At 39.8% G+C, this 11,364-nt stretch overlaps 1 protein-coding gene and 1 pseudogene across 1 annotated transcript in view; one reads left to right on the top strand and one right to left on the bottom strand.

The window, feature by feature from the left end:
- LACTB2 (lactamase beta 2) overlaps window positions 1-11,364 on the bottom strand; it is a 32,910-nt gene that overhangs the window by 6,854 nt on the left and 14,692 nt on the right. Inside the window, exons 3-4 of the mRNA XM_025922615.2 lie at window positions 6,983-7,109; window positions 2-180 (exon numbers count right to left, since the gene is read on the bottom strand). Of these exons, the coding sequence (XP_025778400.1) occupies window positions 2-180; window positions 6,983-7,109 (306 nt within the window). The remainder of the gene's footprint in view (window position 1; window positions 181-6,982; window positions 7,110-11,364) is intronic.
- On the top strand, window positions 1,829-6,654 carry LOC112859647 (large ribosomal subunit protein uL15 pseudogene; annotated as a pseudogene).

The raw sequence follows: 11,364 nt of genomic DNA, 5'->3' as shown, positions 1-11,364 counted from the left end.
CCTGGATATATAATATCAGCTTTGACTTTCAACAGTTCTTTTAGGGAGTTCATATAATCATAAAGGTCCTCAAATATAGTTGTCCCTTCTCCTAGGATGCAATCTCCAGAAAAGAGAGCATTTTCCTCTTCTAAAAGTAGAGCCATATGATCATCAGTGTGGCCAGGTGTGTGTATAACTCTAGTTAAAAGACAAAGAAGAAATAGTAACAATTATAGACTCTTAGGCTTAGAAGAAATTTTGAGAAGTAAACTATTCTCTGTCCTCATCTCAGTAAGACACAAATAAATGATGTTAACCTGTTAGAAAGCTCCTTTAAAAATTTTTTAAAACTGGGGCGCCTGGGTGGCGCAGTCGGTTAAGCGTCCGGCTTCAGCCAGGTCACGATCTCGCGGTCCGTGGGTTCGAGCCCTGCGTCAGGCTCTGGGCTGATGGCTTGGAGCCTGGAGCCTGTTTCCGATTCTGTGTCTCCCTCTCTCTCTGCCCCTCCCCCGTTCATGCTCTGTCTCTCTCTGTCCCAAAAATAAATAAAAATGTTGAAAAAAAAAATTAAAAAAAACATTTTTTTTAAAACTGTTTTTATTTTTGAGAGGGAGCGAGAGAGAGCACGCGCGCGCGAGAGAGAGCACGCGCGCGAGAGAGTGCACGAGCGAGCACGAGTGGGGAAGGGGCAGAGAGAGAGAGGGAGATACAGAATCTGAAGCAGCTCCAGGCTCTGAGCTGTCTGCACAGAGTCCAATGTGGGGCTCGAACTCATGAACCAGGAGATTGTGAGCTGAGCCGAAGTTGGAGGCTTAACCAGCTGAGCCACCCAGGCGCCTTAGGAAAAAAACCAAAAAACAAACAAAAAGTCCTTTTTTTCTTGTGGCCCATTGAAAATTATCACCAGAAAATTCTCTCCTTTAAATCAGATTTCTCATTCTGAAGTGCAAACTCAATACTTTCCCACCTTTTTCTCAATAATAAGCATGCACTGATTACAACAAATTTTGAAAAGAGAAAGGAAAATACTTAAAGGAGACAACAATTCACAATCATTGCACTACTCAAAGACAGTGCTTTTATTATTTAAAAACAATTTTTTTTCAATTTCCTTTGCATATGTTTATTTTACAATATACTTTATGGCAAGACTATGAGAAAAAAGCACTTTCGTGAGTTGCTGGTGGGAGAGCAAAACGGTAAAGCCCACAGTGAAGGGAATTTGGCATTTTCTAGCAAAATTACATAACCCTTTGACCCATCGCTCCCACTGCTAGAAGTTTACCCTGAAGATATACCTTCACAAAAACAAAAGATATATACAAGTTATTCATCACGCTATTTATAAAAACAAAGTATTAGGAACAACCCCATACCCATCCATAGGACACTGTGGTCACATTGTGGTACATCCACACAATGGAATATATGCAGCAGCCATCAAAAAAAATGATGAGGGGCGCCTGGGTGGCTTGGTCGGTTAAGCGTCTGACTTCGGCTCAGGTCATGATCTCACGGTCCGTGAGTTCGAGCCCCGCGTCAGGCTCTGTGCTGACAGCTCAGAGCCTGGAGCCTGTTTCGGATTCTGTGCCTCCCTCTCTCTCTGCCCCTCCCCTGTTCATGCTCTGTCTCTCTCTGTCTGAAAAATAAATAAATGTTAAAAAAAAAAAAATTAAAAAAAAAAAGATGAAACTCTCTATGAACTGATATTGAGTAATCCGCAGGATATACGGTCAAGTGATAAAAAAAAAAAAAAGAGAGCAAAGCGTGGTTCTTTTCATGCTTTGCTTTGTTGCTGGTACAGGCTGCCAAGTCTACTTGGCGTCGCACCCCGGTCTTTCAGGCCATGCGCGGTGGGCCTCAGGACGAGGTGGCTGGTATGGTTCTGGGAGCTTGCGGGTGCATGTCTGGCCTGGCGTTTGGACCCCGGAGACACACAGGCAGCTGTACTCCGGCACCCCGCACTGCCCTGATGAGAGCGCGTGGCCCTGGGCCAGCCCCTAACATCAACTTTGCTGAATGTGCCACGAAGCAGATCCTTGACCTCCCTCCGCCTACAGACCCCTCACAGTTGGGTAAGCTCTCCCCCTGCCCTGTCTCCATTTGGCCTTATCACCAAGCACCTTTTCCACACAGCCATCCAGACTGAGGAAGACCTGGAAATTTCAGGGCCACGGGAGCCACAGCCACAGACCCATCAGTAAGCACGGAAGCGCCCAGAAGGCTGGGATAATGCTGGTGGCATGCATCACCACGGGACCGACTTTGACAAGTATCATACAGCTTGCTTTGGGAAAGTTGATATGAGGCATCACGACAGAGGAACCGGGGCTTCTGCCCAACCGTAAACCTTGATAAACTGTGGACTGTAGCCAGTGGGCAGACACGGGTACATGCTGCCAAGAATAAGACTGGAGCTGCTCCTATCACTGGCGTGGTGTGATCGGGGTACTACAAAGTTTTGGGGAAGGGAAAATTCCCCAGACAGCCTGTCACCTTGAAGACACAGTGACAGTGGGAGAGCTGAGCAGAAGATTAAGGGTGTGTGTGTGTGTGTGTGTGTGTGTGTGTGTGTGTGGTGGGGGGGGGGGCTGTGTCCTGGTAGCTTGAAGCCATGTGGAGGGAGGTTCATTAAAGGCTAACAGATGCTTTTCTCTTAAAAACAAAGTGTGCAAGAGTGTTGATAATTGCTCTTTTGTATAGAAAGTTAGGGAAATGAAAATGTATCTATTTCCTTATTTTTGTAAAAAGAAAAGAAGGATAAATAAAATGAATGAATGTAGTTGCCTATAGGGGTAGGCAGGTAGGATGTAGGGAACAAAGATACAAGCAAGAAGTCTCTGATAGTAACTTTTTATTGGTTTTAACTTTTAAGCTAATATATTCTAAACATGAAACTAAATAAAAGGTGAAAGAAAACATTAACATTGAATACAGAAAGAAGCCAATCTTACTATGCATCAGATAGATAACAGCCATACTAATGTTAACTCCAGTAACTTTTAAGTACTAAGATTATACATCCTTAATAGAATATATCCCAAGATTAAAAGAACTGGAAGGATTTTGAACTTGGCTTAATAGGTTTATTTTTGGCAGTGTGAAGGTTACCGTGTTTCTGAGATTATTTTGTGTTTATTGTATCATAGTATAAACAAGTAAGTAAATTGATGTTGAGAAGCAAGGTTTTTACTGTGGGATAAGGAAGAAATATATATGAATGAGGGAATTAAGGTTTTGGGTTGTTTCTCATCTGAACTGAGGAATCATTATGAATTCATTTTTTTTTTTTTCTAGCTCCATGAAAGGCCCAGAAGTAATGATACTCCGGTAGTAATGAGCACACCTCACACTTAGTTCTTTGTTTCTAAATACCATTTCCCACTTAATGAAGTCAGGGTTCTTGAAGACATGGCTGGCTCCAGGTCTGGGGCAGGGAAAGTAAAAAGTGATACGGAGACATCTCTTTTGTCTGGTTCAATGTTAACATGAAAATAATTCCGGGAGGCGTATTTTCACAGCTATAAACATGTGTGGGTTGTTTGATATCTTATGGACAATCTTATGAACAATCACACATCCAATGCATTTATAAACAGAACCCCAATCTTTTTTTTTTTTTTATCTACAAAAATTGATCAGGAGAAGCACTCTTTTTCAGAGTCTGCGGACTGTCTTATCTGTCACTGTGCTTGCAATGCATCCTTTCTTTTTCCCTCCCATTCCCTACTCCTGAACTCAGTAATGGTTTTCTTTGATAAGCAAGGCAATAAGATTTCTTAAATTAGGGGATCAGAAATTCCAGTTCTCCAGTCACCTGGGCAGCAAATGCTTTCATCTGCATAAAAACGGTATTAAAATTCACTTCACATAGGCAGGGGGAGGAAAGGAGATGACATCAGAGGTGCTTTGCCACAGATCAGAGGGACTGCAGCTGTGGCCTTCCCATTCATCAGGTGCCACATTTATCTAGTTCTGCCACTTGTGTGATACAGCAGACTTTATAAGGATTTAGAAGATTTAAAAGATTTAGAACAGGTAACAAAAGCTGTCAGACTGACTTGTCTTTGAGAAATTGAATTTAGGTCACTAGAAAATTCTTGAAGGTTATATTCAGAATCAAATCCTACTGAAACACCTGCTTTCTTCTTTTTCACTAAAGGGTTCTTGGTGGGTCTTGTCTCTATCTCTATTGTATTTCTCCCCCCAAATTGGCAAGTAGACCAGATCAACTGGACATGAAGTACTTGAGGACTTAAGTAGATTTTAATCTTCTGTTTATGGAACTTTTGCTTAACGAATCTTCTCGTTAACATTTAAAACTGGGTTTTACTAACTTTATTAAAGATGGAAATTGGAAACCGTGTCATCAGTAAACTAAATGTTTTATTCAAATTCTAGTATAATTTGGGGCGCCTGGGTGGCTCAGTCGGTTGAGTGTCCGACTTCAGCTCAGGTCATGATCTCACAGTCTGTGAATTCGAGCCCTGCGTCAGGCTCTGTGCTGACAGCTCAGAGCCTGGAGCCTGCTTCCGATTCTGTGTCTCCCTCTCTCTGCTCCTTCCCCATTTGTGCTCTGCCTCTCTCTCTCTCAAAAATAAATAAACATTAAAAAAAAAAAGGAGAATCAAACTCTGGTATAATTAGATTTTTGTGCAAAGGTTATTTACTAAGTCATTTTTAAAAAGTGTGTCTACTTTTTTTGATTCTTTTCATTTACCTCCCAGATCTTAAAATAGATTCCCATAATTCATCTTAATCAGAATTCAGTGAAAAATTAAATGCAATTCAGATAATATCGAGGGCTTTGGCATCAATTCACCCCATGAATCTAAGATCACATTCAAGTGAGGGGGAGGCAGTGACACGAAGCACGCACATGAGAGGCTTTAGGGCACTGATACTGTCATCACTTGATCCAGTGCTGCTCACATGGTTTGTCCAGTTTGTAATAATTCACCATGTTGCACACTGATGATATGTACACTTTTCTTTTTGTATACTTTAATAAAAAGCTTAAAAAGATATGGTCTGTTCATGGCAGATGGGTGGTAATTAGTTACCTGGGACCAAATGTTCTCAATCTGCAAACTAGGTATAAATCTAATATCCATGATTCTGTAATAACTAATAAACCAGTACCATGGTTCCCAAGCCTTTGAGACAGACCCTTACTGTGTGATGGGGGAAATTCATCATTGCTGAGAATACTCCCTGAAGAAGTAGTAATGTAATGTTTATTATCCTTAGGTATCATGAACAAATTATAGGAGATACTACCGTATTTCCAACAAGAGCATTTTTAGAAAATTGCCCATAAATGTATGGTTTATGAATTAAATTTATAAATCAATGGCATAGTAGGAAAAAGGGAACACTGGTTTGAAAGAGGGCCCGGATACCTAGTTCTTCATCTTCTCTTTCTCATTCATCTGTTCATCTATTTCCCTCTTTGTAGATATTTACTATGTGTTGGTAAATATTCCGTGCCTTCTATGTGCCAGGGACTGAGGATCTGAAGATGAATCTGGTATCTGCCTTGTGTCAGAGAATAGCCAGCTTATCATCAAACCTTTCTTCTTTTTCCTGGGCATGAATTTAAACCATTTTTCCAGCCTCCCTGCAGTCAGCAGTGGCCCACCATGACTGAATTTACAGCCGATGTAACAAAAGGTCTGGTTTGTGAAAGCCTCCCATGAAAGATCCCTTCCATGCTCCTTCTCTACAACCCAATGGATTGACTGAGGTGAACAAGGTGACCTTGAAAACCAACTATTGAGGATGGTGGAGTCGTAAGATGAAAGGTATCCGAAACATTATTTGCAGGGGCAGGGGGCACTGGATAAATCAGGAAGCTTTTCTGGACTTTATGTGACTGGGAAGAAAACTTAATTCATGTATGAACCATCATACATTTTGGGATTGGTTTATTACAGCAACTGTCATTAACTAACACTGTGAACCTAAGGGGTTTATTACCGTTTAAGGAAATACCTACTCACACACACAAAAATTACAATACAACTCAATAATTACTATAATAAAATACAAGTTATATGAAAGTTAGAGGAAGGAGCAGTTAATTCTGCCTGGGTAAGTAACATGTGAACTGAAGTTGGAATATTTGGATACGGTTAATTGTGTTTACAAGGAAGTGGTAGAATTCAGGCCAGGAAAGTGGTTTGGGGCCAGACAGTGACATGGTAAGGAGAATAAACATGATCTTGTATGCAGTTGAGAGTTATTCAAGGTTTCAAGTGACATGGGGTGTGAAGGGTAGATTGAAAAGGGGAGCCTGGAGACAGAAATATTAAGTAAGAAGCAGTGGTGGTGGACACGAAGAAAAGGGGACAGAATAGACAAATATTTTTAAGGTAAAAACTAACCTCATTAGATGTGGTGGGTGGGGAAAGGGGGAGCGATAAAGGTGAAGTAGAGCCAGCTTTCATCTTAGAAGAAAAATTAAAATCTTATGTGCTGAGAGCAATAGGTGTTCTGAAGTCGGAAAGCAAGTCGATCATGGGGGACAGAGGAGAACCATCAGTAGTTCGGTTTTTAAACTACTGAGTTTGAAACAACTCTTCAATCTCACTTAGGTTATGGGAGATTACGGGTCTGGCCTAAAATGTATTTACTTTAGGTACGGATCATCTTTTGGAACTGACAGCATGAGAAGGTCCTTAATTTGACTGAGAGCTCTAAACCACTCTGGCAGGAAATGCTGATCTATTTTTTTAATTTAAATTTTATTAAAAAATGGTAATCCTATAATTCAAACAAATTAATTTTAAAAGGGTAGATAGAGTGAAAAGTCTCTTCCCCTATTTCTCAAGCAACTGGTTTTTCTTCCCAGAGTAACCAATGTTATCAGATCTTTTATATCCTTCTTGAGATACTCTTCACTCTTATAAGCAAATATGCAGAAATCTTCCCCTATTTACTTTTTATAAGACATACATAACCTCCTCCCCCCTTCCCTGGCTAAAGGATGTTTACTGACCTGAGAGTGGCACCCTCAGTTTTAATCATGTCTCCATCTTGCAGATAAACATATTGTTGCTTTCCATCTCCTATAATTTCTTCTCTTGGAGGGTTCCGTGGGAGTTTTTTAATGCAATAGGCAGTGTCTAGTAACAAAACATGTAAAATAGATTAAGTCATACTTTCAATGACAATTCAGCCTTTTAAGAGATCAGCTTTCATAGAACTAACACTGTGCATGACGGCAAAAAATACTAACATTAAGAGAGAGACAAGAGTAAATGATGGGTTATAGCAGCGTTACCTCTGGAATAGTATTTTTTCTATCCCAACAAAAGAGCTTTTTATTCTTTCATGTGCTTCTAGGTCTACATAAACGCCCTTGAGATTTTCTAATCACCCTTATTTTATACAAAAGTTTGAAAGTAGTTCTTCATAATCTCAGCTAGTTTTGCTATCAAGATGGGTGTTGAAGAGGCAGTAATACAGTACCTGAGAATTTTCTTTCTATCTAGGTCTTAACATAGAGTAGAAGTAGTCATGGCATCATGGCAGTACTTAATAATAAAAGGATGAGAGCACAGTGTTCTTTCTGTGAATGTTGAACGGAAGCCTCAAACCCGGGGCTAAGATATTAAATTGTTAAAATAAATTTAACCCATACTGGACCTCTCACTGACGTTAAGAAAATCAATTAACCAATCAATAGCTGAGTGTGAATTATCTAACCGGTATACTATACATAGTGAATAGAAGCACCATGACATCCAGATGCTTAAAAACTGTCACAGTTGGGGACATAAAATTTACAAACCAGAAATAATTAAAGAACTATCCTTGGTCTCATTTAATGAATACTACGTGGACAATTCAGCTCATAAATGCAATGCTAGTTAAGAGAAAGAAGAAACAATTAGGAAAAAAATTCATAGACTTGATATAACTTGAAGCGTGGCGTAAAGGATGAGTAATTTGGGAAAAGGTACTGAGAAGGACTTATAGATAAGGGGAACAGCATCTGGAAAAGCACAGAGATGACCACGTGCGTCTACCAACCTGTCTAATGCAAAACACTGGCTGAGAAGCGGAGATAAAGTGGGATTAGATGCGCTCAGACCATGGAGGGCCTTATATTGCCTTTCACAGAATAGAGGAATTTAAACTTTACCGTATGTGGCCACTGTACACTCTTTGGAAAGAAAATGAAATAATGTTAACCCGTTGATCAATATGGCAGCTCTAGGTGGGACAATGGAGGGGAAGAGATCAGAAAGACCAGGAGGGGATGACTAGGTGTCAGAACTAAGGTGACAGCAGTGGACAACATGGAGAAGAAGACATTCAGGGAAACACTGACAAGGCACAGAAATCAGGCTAGAATGGAAGAGAAAAGAGATAGAAATACTGCAAATGTAATAAAAATAAAACAACTGGGACCAGACCTTCCCTCTCCAGCCCCAAACTCCACTATTTTGTATCTTGGAGGCTGAAGCAAAAAATAATATGCTATTCTGGGAACTGGCATTACATAATAAGGCTGTCTTCATTCTGGAGTGAGATGGGGAGGTTTTTTGGTATGTGTTTATTTTTAATCTGTATAATTTTGTCTTTCAGTAGAGAAGAAGAGGTATTACATTTCTTCTGGTTATGAGACCTTTGGTACACAATCCTTCCAAAAAACTCACCGTTATCTCAAAATTATAAAACAAATGTCGTACAATAACTTTGTGTTAGTTTTTAAAGTTACGTGCAAATATGAAAACACATGTCCTCCTCAAATTAACAATCTATATAGGCAGGATGGAGAAGGGCATGCTGAAAGCAATCATATAATAATAATTGTATTTAATAAAAAGCTTATTGAGAGATAATTCAATAGTATAAAATTCATCCTTTTAAAGTGTACAGTTCAGTGTCCTTAAAGTATATCCAGGGGTGCCTGGGTGGCTAAGTTGGTTAAGCATCTGACTCTTGGTTTCAGTTCAGGTCATGATCTCACACAGTTGGTGGCTTTGAGCCCCGCATCTGGTTCTGCACTGATAGCGCGGAGCCTGCTTAGGATTCTTTCTCTCTCCCTCTCGCTCAAGATAAATAAACTAAAAAAAAAAAAAAAAAAAGTATATCCAAAGAGCTGTATAACTATCTCCGCTATCTAATTTTATAAGGTTTTCAAAATCCCTCAAAGAAACCCTTTACCCAACTGTAGTCACTCCCTATTCTCTCCTTCTTCCAGCCCCTGGCAACCACTTACCTACTTTCTGTATCAATCATATAATTATTTTAACAGGGGGAAACCCTCAGTCATTTGTTAAGGTTCGAATAATGGTTTATAACATCATTGTTAATGCTAATCACTGAAGCTGATACAAGTGATATTGTTTATAATACCTTCTAATGAGAATACATTCTAACTGAATGGCATAGAAGCAAACATTTGACTCTTAAGACTGGGATGGGAAATAAACGGCAAAGACCCAGCTTTAGCTGCAAAATAACAGCTATCAGATTACAAAATATATTTTGTAAGATTTACTTAAAAATAAACCAAAATATTGGGGCAGGCTGGGGCTATATAGTTCTCATGTCTAGTAAAATTCTGGTTTCCTGCCAGCTACTGGGAGTTCCTAAATTATACACTGATTTATATTAAACGTTTGAAAGCAGGATGCTTCGAAGTTACTGTATCTTCTCACAGAAGTCTTTTTTTTTCTTAAAATTTTTAAATGTTTATTTTTGAGAGAGAGAGAGCAAGCAGGGGAGGGGCAGAGAGAAAGAGAGACACAGAATCCAAAGCAGGCTCCAGGCTCCAAACTGTCAGCCCAGAGCCTGATGTGGGGCTCAAACCCACAAACCCACGTGAGATCATGACCTAAGCCGAAGTAAGACATTTAACCAACTAAGCCACCCAGGCACCTGGTCACAGAAGTCTTATAAATGGCATTCATAATTTAGGTGTGGCCTGTAAAACCACAGGTTGTTAGCATCATAAAGCAGTTGAAAAATTTCTGCCATCTGATAGTTAACAAAAATAGTAAAATGATATGGAGCAAAGAAAGTAATAAAATAAAATGGAACAAGAATGCCAGTAATTAAGGATTTAGAGAATGAAGAAATACATGGGACTCTTGCAGGGAGATTCTGAAAGGTACCTTTGTATGATTTCAGTGCTGAGCAACTCAAGGTCTGTATACAGTTGGTCTAGCTTCAATAAAGTTCAGAATGAAAGTCAACAAGTTACTTCTCAAAATATTAAAATTTTAGTGGCTATAGAGCAGTGTCAAATTTTTTTCTTTATTTTGGGGCTTGAACTCACGACCCTGACATCATGACCTGAGCCACCCAGGTGCCCCTTCTCAATTTTCTTTAAATCAACCTAATAGGTAATCTATTATACAAATATTCATTATTTTATATGGAACCCAAAACTTTTAATTTTTAATTTAAAGAAATAGGTCAAATGTCCATTGGCAGGTGAATGGATAAACAAATCATGGTATAGTCCCACCATGGATTACCACTAGGCAATAAGGAACAAACTACTGATATATGAAACCTAGGTGAATCTCAAAAACAAGACGCTGTGTGAAAGAAGCCAGAGAGTGATTCTGTATGCTTCTATTATGTGACATTTTATTTATTAAAAACATTTTTTTAATGCTTATTTATTTTTGAGAGAGAGAGAGCGAGAGAGCAAAAGCAGGGGAGGGGCAGAGACAGTAGGACAGAGGATCCAAAGCGGGTCTACGCTGACAGCAGCAAGCCCGATGTGGGTCTTGAACTTGCGAACTACGAGATCATGACCTGAGCCAAAGTCAGACACTCAACAGACTGAGCCACCCAGGTGCCCCCCATTATGTGACATTTTAAATTTTTTTTTTTTCAACGTTTTTATTTATTTATGGGACAGACAGAGACAGAGCATGAACGGGGGAGGGGCAGAGAGAGAGGGAGACACAGAATCGGAAACAGGCTCCAGGCTCCGAGCCATCAGCCCAGAGCCTGATGCGGGGCTCGAACTCACGGACCGTGAGATCGTGACCTGGCTGAAGTAGGACGCTTAACCGACTGCATCACCCAGGCGCCCCCATTATGTGACATTTTAAACAGGCAAAACTAATCTATAGTGAAATAAAGCAGATTAATGGCTGCTGGAGGGAGACTCACTGCAGAGAGGCACCAGGGGACCTCTTTTTAGGGGCATGAGAGTGTTCTTTATCTTGACTGGATTGGTCACAAAGGTGTTTATCAAACTATACTTTTAAAATGGGCACACTTTATGTATATAAATTCAAGTTCAATGAGGTTGATTTATGAAACAGTAGGCCATAAACATTAAAAAATTTCAAACTGACCCTCATGCTAAAAGAGTTGGCCAAAGCTAGTCAAGAACCTTCAGCATTG

Source organism: Puma concolor, chromosome F2 (assembly GCF_028749965.1).
Source record: "Puma concolor isolate L17-30 chromosome F2, mPumCon1.1.hap2, whole genome shotgun sequence".
NCBI lineage: Eukaryota > Metazoa > Chordata > Mammalia > Carnivora > Felidae > Puma > Puma concolor.
The sequence above is the reverse complement of the archived record's forward strand: the minus strand, read 5'-3'. Positions and strand labels throughout refer to the sequence as shown.